The 19,369-nt window shown below is 41.7% G+C and overlaps 1 protein-coding gene and 1 pseudogene across 3 annotated transcripts in view; one reads left to right on the top strand and one right to left on the bottom strand.

Annotated features, from left to right (window-relative positions):
- The first annotated feature begins 368 nt into the window (after positions 1–368).
- On the top strand, positions 369–477 carry LOC116581046 (annotated as a pseudogene).
- A 9,416-nt stretch (positions 478–9,893) lies between these two features.
- The window catches only part of PLCL2 (phospholipase C like 2), a 191,130-nt gene continuing 181,654 nt past the window's right edge, over positions 9,894–19,369 (bottom strand). For all 3 annotated transcript variants that reach the window (XM_032332263.1, XM_032332244.1, XM_032332253.1), the window contains exon 7: positions 9,894–10,756. In XM_032332263.1, the coding sequence (XP_032188154.1) occupies positions 10,577–10,756 (180 nt within the window). In that variant the 3' untranslated portion in view covers positions 9,894–10,576. The remainder of the gene's footprint in view (positions 10,757–19,369) is intronic.

Below are 19,369 nucleotides of genomic sequence, written 5' to 3' on the forward strand. Positions count from 1 at the left end.
TCATCTCTTTCCCACACCAGAATGTAACCTCCATGAGAATGGGGAAGTTATTGTTCTATTTCTAGCTCTCAGGCTTCCCTGAAATCAGTATCTACAATAAGTGTCTGTTGAATGAGTGAGTAAAGTTATATATACCTCACCACAACATTTTAGAACACCAAAAATAGAGAACGGATCCCTAAGTTCCCAAGAAAATGAAACTGGTTACCCACAAAAGAATCAGAATAAGAATCAGAATCAGAATGGTCTGTTGCTCAGAAAAATCCCAGCACTGGAGGAAAATGTAGTCATACTTCAAAGTTCTGAGAGAAATGGTTTAGAGCCTTGGATTAGACACCCAGTCAAACTTGCCATCAAATATGGGAGCAAGCTTTGCGCAGTGGCAGTATCGTAGCCAATGAGGTTTATCCGAGGCGCGATTATTGCTAATTGAAATATGGGAGCAAGATGAAGAATTTTTGAACGTGGACAGACTCAGAAAATCTGCTGTCCATAAACATTCTCTGAAAGAATTACTCACAGGCATCCTGAGCAAAAAGCAAAGACTACTCCCACCCCCTCAACCCCAACAACACAGAGGATCCAGGATCCAGTTTATATAGTAAAACTAGGTCAGCACCATACTAAATAAAATAAATCTCAGAATTGAATCTATGCAGCAGTTCTGGAAATCAGTTAGTCCAAATTAAAAACAAGAAATCAGAAGACTCAGAGGGGGAAAAAAAAGCCTTCAAAAGAAAATAATGTGTAAAAAAAATTATATAATTAAGAAACAGAAAGGATTTTACTGATAAAGGAAAAATATGAAATAGTATCATGTTCCCTCTTCCCACTTCTTTTCCCAATTGTTTTTCTGCTGGTCTTTAACTTACAATCTCCTTTTAAAAATGTAACCTCAACTTTATTGAAATATAAGTTCTATACAAAAAAATATTCAGATTTCAAATATACAACTCAGCGAGTTTTTGACAGGCGGCTGGTATGTTATAACAAAGACCAGCGTAACTACAATTGATCTAGAGGTAGATTCCCATCCATGTCATATCTGCGTCCCTCCAGAGGGTTCCTTGGCAGGCAAAGCCCTGCAAAACCCTTTCTACGGTCGAGTTCAGCTTCGCCTGTTCCAGAGCTCCCTAGGAGCACAGGGCAGCTATTCTTCATTGTCTGGCTTTGTGCACTCAGCACGAGGGTTTTTACAGTGATCCACGTTTGTGGCGGCCACCAGCAGTCTGTTCTCTAGAGTTGAGAAGTATTAAATCGCATGAATATAGCACAATTTTGTTTATCCATCTTCTTGCTGATGATCATTTGGGCAGTTTAAAGTTTTGAATATTATGAGTAAAGCTGTTGTCAATAATCTTATACAAATCTCACAGAGGATGAAGTTTTCATTTCTCTGCAGAAACTCTAGGATCAGAATTATTGGTTCATAAATTAAGTGTAATTTTAACTATAGCAAACATCCACCTGTTTTCCAAAATAGGTGCACCATTTTGCGTTTTGACAATGTATGAGAATTAGAGTTGTTCCATATTCTCGTCAAAGAGTGCAGTATTGCCAGTGCAGTATTGTCAATATTTTAAATTTTAATCATTTTCGCAGGTGCAGTATGCTATCTGATTGTGGTTTCCATTTGCATTTCCCTAACAACTAATGATACTGAATATAATTCTTAAGCTTTTGGGCCATTATATTTTCTTTTGTCAATATTTCTTTACCTATGATTTTTTATTATATTGCTTGCTTTCTGACTACTGAGTTGTAAGAGTTCTTTACATATTCTGGAAACAAGTTCTTCTTCAAGTATAGTGTTAAAAATACTTATTTCAGTTTTCTCAGCAGCATCTAAAAAAAAAAAAAAAAAAAAAAAAAAAGAAAAGAAAAGAAAAGAAAAAGAAACTAATTTTAAAGTCAGATTTATCGAATTTTTGTATTTGATTCTGCCTGTTGTGTTCTATTTGCCCCATCTATGTGTCCTTTCCCCCTTTTTCTTCTTTTTCTTTAGAGTGTTTACTACTCTGGTTCACCTCCTTTGTTGAATTATGAGCTATACCTTTGTTTTGTTCTTCTGGTGGTTTCCTAGGGGTTAGAGCATATGTCTTTACTCACAACACTGCACTTTGAAGTGATATCTTATCACTTCACACAAAGCTCAAGAACCTCACAGTGATATACTTCTATTTCTCACCTTGAGGATCTTGGGCTTTTGTTTTATGTTTTCCATTTACATAATATTCCAACATTATTTTTGGAACAGTCAAAGATCCTCTTAAAGAGATTTAAATAAGAAAAATATCTTATCTATTTATATATACAGTTCCCATTTCCCAAACTCTTCATCCCTTTGTACAGATCCATAATTCCGTCTGCTATCATTTTCTTCTTCCCGAGAACTTTCTTAAAAAGTGATATCTTGGGGCACCTGGGTAGCTCAGCCAATTTGGCATCTGACTCTTGGTTTCAGCTTAGGCCATGATCTCAGAGTCGTGGGATCAAGCCCCACATCAGGCTCCAACCTCAGTGCAGAGTCTGCTGGAGATTTCTGCCTCTGTCTCCCTCGGCCCTCTCCCTCCCCCGTTCTCTCTCTCGCTCTCTCAAATAAATAAATAAATAAATAAATAAATAAAAGGTTAAAAAAAAAAATGTTATGTCTTGTAGTGTGGGCCTGTTGGTAAGAGTTGCTTTAGCTTTTGTACACATGAAAAAAGTTTTATTTTGCCTTTTTTGGAAGATGTTTTTGCGGGCATAGGAATCGAGGGAGATGGCTACTTTTCTGTGAGTCAGTCATTTACAGATGTTGCTCCCTGACTTCTCGCCTGCACTCCTGCCACCTGCCGAATCTGCTGTCACCCTCATTTTTGTTCTTCCATGCAGAATGTCTTTTTCTCTCCGGTTGCTTTTCAGATTTTCCCCTTTATCACTGTGGGCTTCGAGCACTCTGATTTTGATGTTCCCTAGTGTAGTCTTCTTCATGTGTTCTGTGCTTGGGGTTTGCTGAGATTCCTGCGTCTGCGGACTTAAAGCGCTTGTCAATTGTACACAATGTTTGTTATATTTTCAGTGTCTTTGGGGGTTCTTCCCACTTTCTCCTTGCTTTTGGGCACTCCCCAATGACACATATTAAACCACCTGCAGTTGTCCCACAACTCACTGATGCTCTGTTCATTTGTTTGCTTTGTTCTTTTTTGCCCCTTCTGTGTGTTTTATATTGGAGAGTTTCTATTATGATGTTTTTAAGTGCACTAATTTTTTTCTTTTGAAAAGTCTAATCTGCCATTAATCCCAGCCATTGTAGCTTTCACTCACACACTGATGTTTCCATCACCAGAAGTCCCGTCTTTGTCTTTTGTATATGATCCATGCACTGCTTGATTTTCTGAACGTAAAGAACATCTGAAATAAGTGTTTTAATACTTTTGTCCGCTAATCCCAGCATCTGTTCTAGGTTGGTTTTCGTTCATGGATTCATGGATTTTTCTCCTCATATAGGTCATAACTTTCTACTTCTTTGCAAGCCGTGTAACTCTCTAGTGCATACAAATACACGCACACACACATACACATATATGCATATAATACATAATTATATAAAGTACAATATGCATACAATACATAATACATAAATAGCTATGCAGATATATTTCTATGTATGGTATTCAATTTCATGGGAGAGACTGATTGTTAAAAATGTTTAAGATGATTCGTTAAGGGGCTGATAATCTTAAAAGTTTGAGAAATGCTCTCCTAACGACAGTGGTTCTCCTGCCTTCGGGAACGTCCTCATTTGTGCTAATGGGCACTGTGCTGAACACTGATCATCTGCAGGTGTCTGTTCTCTGTCTGTGAGGCTCTCTCCCCTCCAGCACCCTGTCCCACGAACTCTAGCCAGCTTGATGAGACTCCCTGGTCTCTCAGCCCCACTTCCTGGACTTGGGGGTGAGGGAAGGGTGGCTTCTCGGCTCTACTCTGCTTCCTCTCCTGGCACAGGGCCAGCAAGCTTTCTCAAGATAACAACAGTGCCCTCCACCTGCTTCTTTCTCTAATATATCACTGTCTTTCTAAGATCAAGGTCCAGTGTCTTGAAAACCATTGTTTCCTGGGTTTGGGTTGTTTTATGCAGGAAGGAAAATCTGTTCCCCATTACTCTGTCTTGGCTGACAGTGGAAGTTGGTTCCATTCACCTGAAATGGTACAGATTTGGTGGCCTGGGATCCCACAGGTCTCCTTCTAGGAAGGTTGAGTCACACTATTTCCATAACAAATTAATTCTTAAGAAATTATAACATTATAAAGGCTGGTTATTTAATTTTAGAACCAATCTGAAAGAAAGCATACGAAGTTTACAGTTCCAGAATAGAATGTAATGCTATCCTGAGACCTTGACAATGGGACACACAGCCCTGTGCTGGTTGGTAGCTCTGAGTGCAGGCATCTTGGAGGGAAACAGGGAAGAGCTCTAATATCCTGACCTACCAAGGTGGTGGGGCGAAGCATGATAATCAACAATGGATGTACCGAGAAGCAGTATAAAATATACTGCTAAAAGCTATCATGACGAAGTAATAGCATTAAAGCTAAAATGTTCCTAGCAGGGCTTGGGAATGAAGGCAGGGCAAAGAGAAGAAGCAGTGAAGTGAGCTGAATTTTTATTTTCCTTCATGTAAAGTAACATATCTTTAAAAGTTGATAAAGCAGAAGCACAGGGATGAGCATAATCTCTACAGCCACACTGTCTGTTATGGTAGCCGTTAGCCACATGTGACAGTGGAATGACCGAAATGTTGCTAGGGTGACTGAGGATGCAATGTTTTTATTTTATTGAGCTTTTATTAATTAAAATTTAAATTTATAGCCACATGCGGCCAGTGGCTATTGCATTAGATAGCACAGATAGAGATGTTTCCATCATCTTAGAAAGTTCTTTGGACAACATTGGTCTAGAGTTTGGGAGACAATTATTGAAGAATCAAAACCAGAAATAAGATTAAGCATGACAAGTGCTTAGCCCTGGGGCTAGGGTGAAATTCAAGGGGGGTTTTATTCTTCATATTATACCTACTGAATGCTTTGACAATTCATTATTCAAATCATATTTTACTATGCATCCAGAATGCTCATCTCAACCTATAATCAACCTCAATGGCCACAACAATCCATTCCTGAAGAATTTTTGTGACTTTTGGTTCAGAGTAAAAAGCAATTTTATTATTTTTTAAAGATTTTATGTATTTATTTGTCAGAAAGAGAGAGAGAGAACAAGCAAGGGGAGCAGCAGGCAGCGGAAGAAGCAGGCTCCCTGCTGATTAAGAGCCTGATGAGGGGCTCTATCCTATGACACTGGGATCATGACGGAAAGCAGACACTCAACTGACTGAGCCACCCAGCTGTCCCTAAAAAAATCTTTTTAGAGGGAAGACATTTGTTCTTATAAATTCTAAGTCATATTTCACAGAAGTTGTTAATTTCTTTTCTATCTCACATCTGTGGCTTTGATAAAATGCAAATTATTATAGTTCTTAAAATCAAATTGCTATTCATCACTCTCCAGGCCATAGCTTTACTTCTTAAATACTCAGTTCTTCAATTTCTGTGATCCTTAAAGAAAGTTCTATCTTTTCTCAACAGTGAAAGTGGGAACTTCTGAGAGAGAGAAAGACGGCATTTGCTGGTGTCCTCTGAGCATCCCCACGTGAGGAGGAGCTGGCCGAACCCATTTCCCATGGGGAGCAGGAGATGGGCAGTGTGAGAGGCAGGGGCACTTTTTAATTTACATTCTTTAGCGTTTGATCTTTTTGGTAACATACATTGAGTATATATTTCTTTTGAAATTAAATAAAACCAATAAGAGGTAGATTAAATATACATACAACTAAGTGTTTGGCACCAGCTTTTTAGGAAAAGAAGACCAAAATCCCTGACAAGGCCTATAGAGGCCTTCATGATGGACTCCATGCAGCACCCTCACCACTCACCCCCATCTCATTGTCTGCACCCCAGTATCACCTGTTTGCTTCCTCAAACATGCCAGCTTTCCTCCTATTGCTGGCTTTTACAACATGCCGGCTTCCTTGCCTAAATTGCTTGAAGTGCTTCACCCTCTCCTGACCATTGTTGCCTTCAGATCCCAGCTAAAATACCACTTTCTCAGGGAATCTTCTGTGGCAGTTTGCATCTTCCAAAAGTGGTCCTAATATCTCCTATCCCATATCCTCTTCTGCAGCATGACCTTGCCTCACAAGAGAGGGAGTTCACAAGAGAGGGAGTTCATTTCTCCAGCTCCCTGAACCTGGGCAGACTTAGTGACCTATATGAACAAGAGAATACAGGAGAATGTTGTATTGTCAGAAAGATGGGCTCAAGACGTCTCGAAAAGACCTGGGGCTTCCTTATGGGTCTTCTGGAACATTCGCTCTTAGAACCCAGTGCCCTGCTATAGGAAGTCCAAGTCACATGGAGAGACCACATGTAGATGTTCCTGTTGACAGCCCAGCCCAGCGCCCTGCCCAGTGCCCTGCCCGGAGCGCTGTGAGGGAGCCATCTTGAATGTGTAGCCACCTGGGTGACTGCGGCCCCGGCTGACATCTGGCAGCAACTGAGTGATAGACCCCAGGCAAGAACCACTGAAGTGAGCCCAGCCAACGCCCAGAACCACAAAAGGTATAATGACTATTTTAAGTTCTGAGGGTGGCGTTTTAGAGCAAAAGACAGTGAGTTCATCTTCTCAAGAGGGTAAGGCCCCTGTATATATTCTCATGGCTCTGCCTGTCAAGAATAACTACTGGTAATAATACGGGTCCACCATAAGCCAGGCACCTTATAAACACCATCTTATTCAGTCCTCTCAAGAGTCCTGTGTGGGAAAGCAGAATTTCCGCCCCCCCCCCTCCGCCACCAATCCTTGAGTTACAGAAGCAAGAGAGGTTGAGAACACTTCCCCTCAGTACGCAGCTAGAATGTGAGCCTAGGGAGCCCCTTCATTGCCCTCAACAGAGTTCTAATTATATCTTATCTTTGTAATTATTTGGATTAATGTCTCCTGCTCCTCAGAACCAAATTGTGAGCTCCGCAGGGGTTGGGACCAGGTCTGCTTTAGTTCATGGTGATCCCTAGTGTCTAAAATGTGCTCAATAGAACAGAGAGTAAATCTCAGTGGTTTCTAGGGAGCTCATTTTCAGTGTGAATGAGGAATAAAATGCCAATTACCTCATTATTCTTTATGACCTAGTACATACCTTGTAGTTTAGCAGAGAAATATATATCTGGCATTCAGAAGAGTATAGTGCTTGGGGACAGACTTCAGAGCAGGCACATCTGGGTTCACATCCGGCTTGAGCAGTTGTGACCTTGGCTAAAGTCATCGTTTCGTCACCTGTAATACTGGATAAATACCTTGCCAGCTGTTGAGGGGATGAAATGACATATGCAAAGTCCCCAAACACAGCCATTGGCATACCACCCCAACAAAGGGTCCCATTGTCAAACATAACAAACAGAAGAGTCTTCCAATTTGCGGTAGATGTGTCTGCTCAGATGAAAGCCTAGCTCAGACGTGAGCACCTACTGAACACGGTAGAAAGAAATTGAGCCTGGGCTTTTGCACTCAGTGGGTGACACTGAGGGGAGCGATGCTGTTTACTGGGTTCAAATTTGCATTACATTGTTTCAATCCTTGACTAAAGATTCAGTGCAAAGTATTTAATATACCAAATGAGGCCATGTGGTGAGGACGTGGAGGTAGAGAGCATCCTCCCTAGGGCGCGGGCCAGCCAGCTGGGGAGGAACTCTCCCTAGGCCCAGATGCCCAGCCACGTGCACCCTGAGATGGAAGGGTGAACATCTGGGGCTTCGAGGCTTTCATTCCAACTGTTCAGAAGCTGCAGCTGCTGAAAGCAGCGAAAAGATCAACACTTACAATGGCTCAGGTAGCAGAGAGGATCCATTGGACAAGCAGAGGCCTTGGGATCTCCTCTGGGGACGGTGGTCCACAGCTGCTAGGAACCTGGCATTCCATTCTGCCTGCCTGTTGCCTGTGGGGCATCTCCTTTCCCTCTGAACCGACCGGGCACTTGCCATAATCTGTGCCTCAGGAGATGACACACAGCCCGTGTGGACAGTAGGACTAATGTATCCATTAGTCAAACTAAAGGGCATTATTTGTATTTACAATAAGAGACTTACCAGGGGGGTGTCCCCCCATTTAAGGAATGTAGATGACATGGGGAGCTGGCATGTCACCCCACTGTTGCCACAATTTATAAACTCAGGAGCATGACTCTCTTTTGTTTGACCAGTGGGGTTAGAATAAAGCCCCCACTAGTTCAATACGGAGCAGCCCAGTTAGTCCTTTATAGAACAAAAATGCTTATGAAGGTCATAAATCATAACCTTGGCCCTAGGCCACGTGACAGACAGTTCCTGTTTCAGTCTGAATGCGGATGGAAGGAGTAAGAAGCTCAGTTCGCCAGGAACGTGTGCTCCGGGTTGGAGCCACCATCTTGACTGAAGGGTGGGGGCCTCACGGGGGGGGGGGTGGGTGGGCTAGAGAGCCAGGAGGAGCAAAGGGGCAGCTTTGGGAGCAAGTCCTCAACCAGAGTGCCTCCTTTTTCCCATGATGTGGCGAATTCCTTCGAAAAGATGGGTCAAAAGAAGGCTTCCCTTTTTTTTTTTTTTTAATCGAGGAAAGGTGGAGCAAAGCCAGGGCTGGGTGTACGGCCAACAATGCCCTATCAGACTTTGCATCGTTCTTGTCTGCAACTCCTGCATCTGGGAAACAGTGTCAGAGGCAATCCTCTCAGACTTCCTAAAGTGCTGACTGTGACCTGAAGAACTGCAGTGAACCACAGGTGCCTTGCTCTCACTCATTCAAGTCATATCTTCCACAACGCTGGCCACCCCTGTAAATGTGGCATTTGCTCCAATATCATCATATTTTAAAAGTTATTTTTTAATTGTTTCTGGTTTTCACCTTAACTTGGATATTGCTATATATTTGCCAGCTAAATTCAAGGATTGCTAACATTAGTCTAAATTATACATTATTTTTCCTTCTATGAAACTACTTTTAATTCTTTGCTCTTTTCCCTTCCCTTTTTTCTGGGTAGAGTTCCTATCTGAGCTAAGAGCCAAAGCTACCAGCCAACTGCTTGCTGGGGCATGCAGGGAACCCTGCTATTACTCAGGTAACAGATAGGTTTAATTTTCTAACTGGAATTGCATCTAGGGAGAGCCAGTGGAGATGCGTACCTTAACTTAGGCACGCTATTAGAATGCAAATGACAGGAGCTGAGCAGACAAAGTGCTTTTTAGGAGGATGTTTAGGAGTCTGGGCAGAAATAAATCAAATATATTGGCCCGAGCATCTTCCTAACTGGGAGGACATAGCAGGTTCCTCGTACTTAATCTGCCACCCAGACCTGAGCCATCAAAAAGAAAATGGACAAAGCAAGAAGAGTTGCTGAAGATTTAGATAGCTTTTACTCTTCCAAAATCTGAAAGCAAGTTGGGTTTGGAGGAAGCGGTAATTAGGCTGCAGTGTCTGGTATATTCCAAAATAGCACAAAGTGTCACTGCTTTAGGAAATAAAGGCTTGGCTTAAGATCCCTGCTGGCGGAGGACAGCTAGGAGCGCTCCAGCCTCTGCCGCCCTCACCGCACTGTTTGAGGACCATGAGAACGGGACGAGGCAGAGAGAGGCGTCCCCGTTCCCCGGCACCCGCAGTCAGCTGACACAGGGCAGAGTCCTGAACACCTTCCTCGAGGCAAAACTGTTAACACCAGACAAGCAACTCACTTTTGACAAAGCTGTTTGACAACTAGCCACTCTGGAGAGTAGAATAGTTTTAGCTAGAAACTTTGAAAGTTAAAACTTCATGAAAGGCAGGAACTGCTATTGGAGAAATATCATAAAACATCTTTTTAATGTGAACACTACTTCATACAATGAAAAACTATTTACAATGTGTTGCTTTCAGACCGGTCCGCCGTTAACATCGCGTGGCTACCCAGCGGGCGTCTTCAGCCAGAGGCTTCCATCCTGCATGTTCTCCTTGTGCTCGACGGCTCTCCAGGGCCCCTGGGGACTTGGGGCATCTGTCCACTTACATTCTCCCTAGTAATTATGGCTCAGCAGGCACGCCACCAAAATCATCTATAACCCAGAGACTCTGGCAATCATCTATAAACAAAATGCGTAGATTAGATTTCTCTCCAATAAATACTACTTTGACAATACAATCCATTTCCATCTCAAGAAATTGTTTTCAGCCAGAGAAAACATTTTTTTTCTCAATGGAACTAGAGCGAATAGTCCTGTTGTTCACACCGGAACTGTTATGATGTCTTTGTATACAAATATAGCATATTTTGGCCAGGAATATAGTTTCTTGTTAAAGAGTTTATTTGCCTTCACACGCAGAATTGCTACATACATTCACAGTTTAATAGACTGTAATTAGCTATTCCAGTTGTGCTTTAAAATCCCAAATATTATTTTCATTAGTGAGTGCAAAGCAAATGTCCCATTTGACTACAATTGGTCCTAGAGTTATAAACTCCATAATGGTTTCTAGAAAATTCCTTCAATCTCCAGTTTCATCATTTGCTTTTTCAGGTATGACTTCCAGGCTCCTGCGCGGCTTCTGAACGTCGGCATTTTCTGTGCCTGGTTTATTTAGTCCACATGAAAGAGCAGCATAATGGATTTGTTTCAGGTTCTCCAAAGTCTCGTTCTTAGCGTATTTTAGAAGGTCCGCTTGTCCCTGTAACAAGATACGGAATTAGATGTTAGGTGTGACATGACTTCTTCCTGCAGTCTGACAATATGGGTCTTCCACTGAACCAGAAACATTTTGATGCCGCATGAGGGCATGTTATTTGATACTGGCTCTGCATCTGAATAGGTCAATTTTAATAAAAAAACAAGATTGTTTTCCCCACCAAACTCCAAGAGTGTGCTGTGTCTTCAGTCCTTTCTATTTATCAGTCTGAACTGATTCGGTGTGTGTGGACCACAGCTGCCTACCCTGGTTAGAAGTATATCTTTAGCTAACTTGTTTGGCCCATCTTGGTTTTTCTCTTTTAAGATCTGCTTTATTTTTGGCTTTTCATTCTGAAATTAATATAAATTCACAGAAGGATGCAAATATAGTACAAAGAGGTCTTCTGTACTTTTTCCTAAATTTTTCCCAGTGGTTCCATCTTACATAACTATGGTCCAGTATCCAAACCAGGCAGCTGGCACAGATGCCAGGCATGTGTATAGCTCTGTGTCACTTCATCCTAAGGGGGATTCATGTAACCACCCCTACAACCAACACACGGAGCTACTCTGCTGCCACAAAGATTGCCCTGGTACCATGACTCTATCATCACACCCATCCCCCACCATCCCTAGCCCCTTGAGCACCCTGAGTCTGGTCTCCATTTATAAAGATGTGCTTTGAAAGCAAGCTTTGGCAGACAGGCACACAGCAAGTTTTTACTGACTACTTGCTAAAGAAGGAAGGAAGGAAAGGATTCTTTACTTTGGATAAACTTTCTTAGCCAAGTTGTAATTTCTTTCATAGTGTGTGGCCAATTTGACATATATGCCATCTAGCCACACACAGGTCAAAACACAACGGGAAAGACTGGGAGTCTTCACTGGGAGTCCGTCAGCCTTATCACTCTTGACATTTTGACCAGAGCATTCTTTTGCTGGGTGGTTTGCGGGGGGTAGGTGGTGGGCAGCTCTGTTGTGCATCTCAGGCTGGGTAGCAGCATCCCTGGCCTTTATCCACTAGAGAACAGTAGCACACCTTCAGCTGTGACAACCAAAATGTCTGCAGATGTTGTCAAATGTCCCTGGGGGTTGAAACTGCCCATGTATCAGCCAGTCATTAAGATGACTGGTTAGGAGAGACGATGTGGTGCTCCACTGGAAATTGCAATGTTCCCACTTTGGTAGAACTTTGGTTCTATTTTTCCTTCCTATTTTTAACTGCCTTCCATGAATAGTCTTTCTACTTATTCTATTACCTTCCCTTCTTATTTTTCTTGTTTGCTATTTTTTTCCTCTTCTCAGGCTCTAAGTTTATTCTATTATTCTCTTTACTATCCCTCCATAGTTTGGCTTTTTCTTCGGTCATACTTACATGCTTGGTAAGATTCTTTCTTCCTCCCTTTCTGTTTTTTTTTTTTTTTTTTTTTTTTTAACGGCCTCCCAATGTGCATCTCCATTAAACTACTCCTGTACAACAAAAGCTGGGGTCCAGCTGCCCAGGGTAACAGGTATAGGACTTGGCTTGGCAGGCAGCTGGACTATAATCAAATCTCAGTCTCTGGGGAGACCAAATTACAATGTAATTTTAAGCTACTCGGAGGCCAGAATCCACAGAATGGTTTGCTGTTTACCACTTACTGTTCATGATTTTCCTACTTTACAAAGACCTTTAATTAGTAACTATAAATAGATGCTCCGCTGCTTAGTTTAACTGAAGGAACTTCATTTTTTAATTCATTCTTACTAGTCACTGGATTCACATACTGAAATTTTACAAGCAGTAAAGCCTTTGTATATAAATACAGAATATTGTGCCCAAAATGTAATTTCTTGTTAAAGAGTTTATTTGCCCTCCCATGTGGGATTGCTACATACATTTATGGTTAATAGACTATAACTAGATATTCCATTTGTGCTTTAAAATCACAAACATTTTTTAAAATTAATAACTTTATTTTTTTAGAGCAGTCTCAGGTTCACAGCAGAACTGAGCAGTAAGTACCGAGATTTCCCATATGCCCCATCCCGACAAGAGGCACCACCCCCTCCACTACCGACAGCCTGCCCCACCATGGCGCGTCCATTTGTTATAACTGATGAGCCTACCCTGCACATCACTGTCACTACATCCACAGTTTACATTAGGGCTCACTCTTGGTGGTGTACATTCTGCGGGTTTGGACAAATATGTAATGACCTGTATCCACCACTATAGGATTACACAGAGTAAGTTTCACTGCCCTAAATATTCTCTGTGCTCCATCCACTCATCTCTCCCTTCCCCCTAAACCTGGGCAATCACCGATCTTTTTACTAACTCAATAGTTTTGCCTTTTCCAGAATGTCATATGTATGTAGCCTTTTCAGATGGGCTTCCTTCCCTCTGTGTGATGCATTTAACTTTCCTCCATGCTTTTTATGGCTTTATAACTCATTTGTTCTTAATGCTGGATGTACCACAGGTTATTTATCCATTCCCCTACGGAAGGACATCTCAGTTACGACCAAGGTTTGGCAATTATGGATACAGTTGCTGTAGGCATCCATGTGCAGAGTTTTGTGTGGTGTAACTTTTCAATTCATTTTGGTAGATACCAAATGGAGCATGATTGATGCATCAAATAGTATGTTTGGTTTTGTAGGAAACTGCCATACTGTCTTCCACAAGGGCTGGGCCATTTTGCATCCCACCAGCAATGAATGATGGTTCCTACTGCTCCACACCCTTACCAGCATTTGATACTGTTAGTGTTTTAGATTTTGGTCATTGATGGGTAAACACTGATGTCTCATTTTTGTTTTAATTCACAATGCTCTCATATTTAATGTTGAATAACTTTTCACATATCTACTTGCCATCTGTGTATCTGCATTGGTAGATGAGTGTCTGAGTGTCTGCTCAGGTCTTTTGCCCATTTGTAAATCAGACTGTTCATTTTCTTATTGTTGAATTTTAAGAGTTCTTTGTATATTTTGGGCAATAGCTATTCATCAGATGTGTCTTTTATGAGTATTTTCTCCCAGTCTGCAACTTCTCTTCTTGTTCTCTTACCTTCTGCAGAGCAGAGGTTTTTAATTTTAATAAAATCTGGTCTTATGAATTCTTTCTTTCATGGACTGTGTTGTTGGTGTTACATTTAAAAAGTCATCACTGTACTCAAGGTCATCTAAGTTTTCTCCTTTATTATCTTCCAGGAGCCTTATAGTTTCCATTTTACATTTAAGTCTATAACCTGTTTTAAGTTAATTTTTATGCAGGGTGGAAGTCTGTGTCTGTCTGTCTATCTATTTATCCAACTATCTCTATATATATTTGTGGGGTTTGGGGGGTTTTTTTGTTTTGTTTTGTTTTGTTGTTGTTTTGCATGTGGATGTTCAGTGGTTTCAGGACAGTTGTTGAAAAGAATATCTTTGCTCCATTGTATTGCCTTTGCCCCTCAGTCAAAAATCAGTTGAGTGTATTTATATGGGTCTATTTCTTTTTTTTTTTTTTTTTAATATTTTTTATTTATTTATTTGACAGAGAGAGATCACAAGCAGGCAGAGAGAGAGAGAAGGAAGCAGGTTCCCAGCTGAGCAGAGAGCCCGATGCGGGGCTCGATCCCAGGACCCTGGGATCATGACCTGAGCCGAAGGCAGCGGCTTAACCCACTGAGCCTATATGGGTCTATTTCTAAGCTCTCTTTTCTGTTCCACTGATCTAATTGTCTATTCTTTCACCAATAGCACACTGTCTCGATTTCTGGAGCCTTATAATAAATCTCAAAGTAGTGTCAGTTCCCTGACTTCGTTTTTCTCCTTTTATACTATGTTGGTTATTCTGGGTCTTTTGCTTCTCCATGTAAACTGGAAAATCAATCTGTCAATATCCACAAAATAACCTTACAGAATTTTGATTGAGATTGTGTTGAATCTATAGCTCAAGTTGGAAAGAAACAACATCTTGAAAATACTGAGTCTTTTTAACCAGGAATAGATGTCTCTCCACTTACTCATTTTATCTTTGATATATTTCCTCAGAGTTTTATAGTCTTCCTCATATAGACCTTGCATGTATTTTGTTAGATTTATACCCACGTATTTCATTTTTGGAGGTGCTAATATAACTGGCATTATGTTTTTAATGTCAAATTACCCTCATTCCTTGCTATTTTCTAGGAAAGTAATGGACTTCTACACACTAACCTTATTTCTTGCAACCTTACTGTAATTGCTTATTAGGTCCAGGAGTTTTTTGTCAGTTTCTTTTGGAATTTCTATACAGACAATCATGTCATCTGTGAACAAAGACAGTTTTAAGTCTTCCTTCCCAATGCACACCTTTTAGCTCTCTTTCCTGTCTCATTGCATCCACTAGGACTTCTAGTACACTGTGGAAAAATAGTAGTCAGGGGATATTCTTGCCTTATTCCAGATCTTAGTGGGAAAGGTTTGAAGTCTCACAAGTATGATGCTAGTTATAGGTGTTTTTTAGACGTTCTTTACCAAGTTGAGAAAGTTCTCTATTTCTACTTTCCTGAGAAGTTTTTTTGTTTTGTTTTGTTTTATTTTGTTTTTAAATCATGAATGGGTATTGGATTTTGTCAAATGCCTTTTTTCAATCTACTGAGATGATCATGTGATTCTTCTTCTTTATCCTGTTGATGTGATGGATTACATTAGTTGATTCTCAATTGTTATACCAACCCTTCATATCTTTATAAACCTCATTTGTACATAGTGTACAATTTTTTATACATTGCTATCTTCAACTTTTTAATATTGAGAATTTCTGCATCTATATTCATAAGAGATACTGATCTGTAGTTTTCTTTTCTTATAATGTCTTTGTCTGGTTTTGGTTTTAGGATAATGCTGGCCACATAGAAGGTATCAGAAAGTATTCCCTCTGCCTCTATTTTCTGGAAGAGAATGTAAAAAAAAAAAAAAACTGGTATCATTTCATCTTTAAATGTTTGATAGAATTCACCAGTCAACCCATGTGACTGGTGCTTTCTGTTTTAAAAGGTTATACTTAGGGGCACCTGGGTGGCTCAGTCGGTTGGGTATCTGCCTTTGGGTTGGGTCATGACTCCAGGGTCCTGGGATCGAGTCCTCCGTTGGGCTCCTTGCTCAGTGGGGAGCCTGCTTCTCCCTTTCCCTCTGCCCAATGCTCTCCCTGCTTGTGCTCTCCCACTCTCTCTGTCAAATAAATAGAGAAAATCTTCTTAAAAGGGTGATAATTGTTCATTCAACTTCTTTAATGAGGATAGGTCTATTCAAATTGTCTATTTCTTCTTGTGTGAGTTTTGGTAGATTGTGCCTTTCAAGAAATTGGTCTATTTCATCTAATTTTTCAAATTTGTGGGACAAGAGTTGTTTATCCTTTGTCATCCTTTTAATATCCATGGGATCTGTACTGACGTTCGTTCTTTCATTTTTGATATTTGTAACTTACATCCTCCTTTTGTTTTTCCTTCCTAGTTAGCTTGGCTAAGGACACACTGATTTTAATTATCTTTTCAAAGAGCCAGATTTTAGTCCTGCTGATTTTTTCCATCAATTTCCTGAGTTCAATTTCATTGATTTCTGTTCTTGTATTTTTACTAATAAAAAATTAGTGGGTCTATGTTCAAAATACTCACTTGGCATGTCCTCTTAGACTTCACATGTCCAAAACTGAGTTCCTGATATCCTACCAGTTTCTCTAACCAACTCTTCCTAGGTTAAGACAACTCAGTTCTCGCAATGACTTGGACCAAAGGCCCCACTACCATCTTTGAGTCCTCTCCTTCTCCTGCATCCCTCACCCCACTTGTCAGCAGCCCCTATTACCTCTATCATCAATCCATACATATACATATACAGGTTCTTGGCACTTCTTCCCACCCTCATTGCCACAACAGTAGCCTGAGCCACCGTCACTTTTGTTTGAGTTTATGATTATGCCCTTCCAACTGGCCATCCTGCTTCTCTTTTCTCAACATGACAACCAGAGACACACAATTACACGCAGTCAGAACATCTCCTCCTCCTACCTTCTGTGACTCTTCATATAACGCAGTGAGAGTCAGAGTCCTTTCCCACAGCCCTTATGTCCTGCCCTTGAGCTGTTCTCACCCCCTTGATGGTCCCACCTTGTTTGCTCAGCCACTCTGATGCTGGGCCCCACAGTGCTCCTTACACACAGTAAATCCTCTCCAGCCCAGCCTCAAGGGGGCTCACTCAGCATTCCCTGTGCAGGGCAGGCCTTTACCCAGAAAGGAACATCGTTTCCTCTCTCACCTTCTTCGGGCCTTGACTACCCAACCACCATTCCAAAATGAAAACTGCCTATCCTGCCCACAGCTCTCCTTGTCCCTTCCTGGCCTTGCTTTCTCCATAATATGTACCACCATGTAATGTTCTCTGCTGCTATTTACCGTCTGTCTCTCCCATTAAATGTGAGCTCCACGAGAACAGGGGTTTTTACATCTTCAGACCACTGTTGAACCCTCCCCCTTCAGGCCTAGAACAGCAGCGGCCATACCACATGGGCTCAAGAAACAGACGGAGTGAATATAATGAGCGTAAAACGTGAAAGTACCTCTTCTACCTCACAGGGGGCTCCCAAAGATGGAGGCATTTTCTTCTGCATTTATATGTATTATGAACAGGTATTTTATTTTACTTTTACAGAAATGGAATCAAGCAAACTATTAAAGTCTTCGGTTTTCTTTTTGTTCACCAAAAATCATGCCTTGGCAATCTTTCCATGTCAGCCTATACAGACTGGCCACAGGACGATGGGGCATTTAAAAACAGAAATCCCCAGATGGTAGAGGATAATCACTGTGGTAATAATACAACTCTTTATCTGGTTGGATCTTCTGCTCCCCAAGTTCAGACAGGTCATTAACTGTATCTCGGACAGACAAGGCGATGGGCTGTTAGCCTGGGAGACACAAAGGACTCCTACAGGCTGTCAGCCTGGGTTGGGGAACCGCTGGGCTTTATCCACATTACTTCTGTTTTGTTCTGTGCATCTAAAACTGTGTGTCCGACATGTCTCGGGACTGCACCATCCAGTGAGAATAAAGAACAATCTGAAAGGGGTGATGATGGTGTTTGCTGCAGCAGGGTTCACATCGCATTGCTTCAAAGACTTCAAAAGAGCAAAGGCTATTTAAAACACTGCCGCCCACCGCCACAGGGTATCTGGGTTTGAAGACTCCTACGAAACTGGCTTCACAATGTTTCCAGTTGAAAAACTCAAACCCTATTTGGTTTCACACATTCTGTTTTGAATTTCATAACTTATTCTATTTGGTTTTCATCATGAAAGACTTCTAACAACCTTAGGTCAAAATATTTAAGGTTCCTACTTAGACTCAGAACATAATCTTTAAAAGATGGAGCTAAGGGCAAGGCCAGATCCCTGCGGCTCCTGCTGAAAGTCTGCCCCGACCATGTTCCTTCTGGCTCTGCCCGTGGCTGCCTGAGATGGGGTCGGAGGCTGATACCGCCAGAAAGGAATGATGGTGGCTAATACCAGACACTGGAGCCAGAGTCCCAGCCATACTCAATGATCAGCCAATCACCAAATTTTCTCTCTGACCATAAAACATGTCTAAGCTTTGAAAATATGTTAAAAATACTTCCAGGCACATCTGTTAGTGCTACATAGTTTTTGAATCTAAAATTAACAATCACAATTCACTGCCTTTATTTATACCTAGAGCTGAAACAATAGGGATTCTATACTTCAGTTATTATTTTTTTTTTCAAAGCTTTTTCTATCCAACTATCTATTAGAGGAGACCAGAGTTGCCTTCCTACTGAGGTGGGTGAACCAGAATGGCCACAAAGACTCCCAGACCTCTGCCACGAAACCACACAATGGCCACATGGCTAAGAGCTGGAGTGGGCAAAGATGGCCACCTGCTGTTCCCTGGGAGTTAGCAGACCTACTTCTTCCGAATTACAAGCAGTGGGAGGGAAGAGAAAAGAAAAGAGGACACTCACACCATTTTGGGAGTCTGAAGGAGGCATAAAGGTAGTCAAATACTCTTAAATTTAATGCAAGTGAGAACCCAAGTTATCAGTATCTGGCTTGACCTCAGCATGTCCAGTATCCACCCTGACATTTGTGTTGTTCTAGGGCTAAAATCTCCAACCCCAGAAGGTTCCCTTGGTTGGTAATGGACTATGCTGCCTCCTTCCTGCTTCCTTATCCACTCAGGAACACAGTGAGGAGGACAGAAGCTTCTAGGCACCCTCACTGACACTTTCTGCTCCCCCCAAGAGATGAAGCTAACTCTGGCAAAAAGAGATGGGGGCAGACACTTAGCATGAAGGCCCAGCAGGAAGATGGACTGCCACCCCGCATAAGCCTAGCACCAACCCACAAGCTGGGTCCTTATGCACGTGTCCTTATTTTTCGTGTCACACTGGGAAGTCTTCAAGAGGCTGCCCATCTCCTCCCTCAGCATCACTCTGAGAAGACAGCACGGGGGTCTAGGATTCTTCTGCTACTTCTCACCAGAGCATCTTCTGCAACCCGAACCACAGAATCAAAACTGCAAAACCCTAACATAGTCTCATGACCAGGAAACAGTACTGGGAACACTAACTACAGCGCACTAGGCACCGT

Source organism: Mustela erminea, chromosome 1 (genome assembly GCF_009829155.1).
Source record: "Mustela erminea isolate mMusErm1 chromosome 1, mMusErm1.Pri, whole genome shotgun sequence".
Lineage (NCBI taxonomy): Eukaryota > Metazoa > Chordata > Mammalia > Carnivora > Mustelidae > Mustela > Mustela erminea.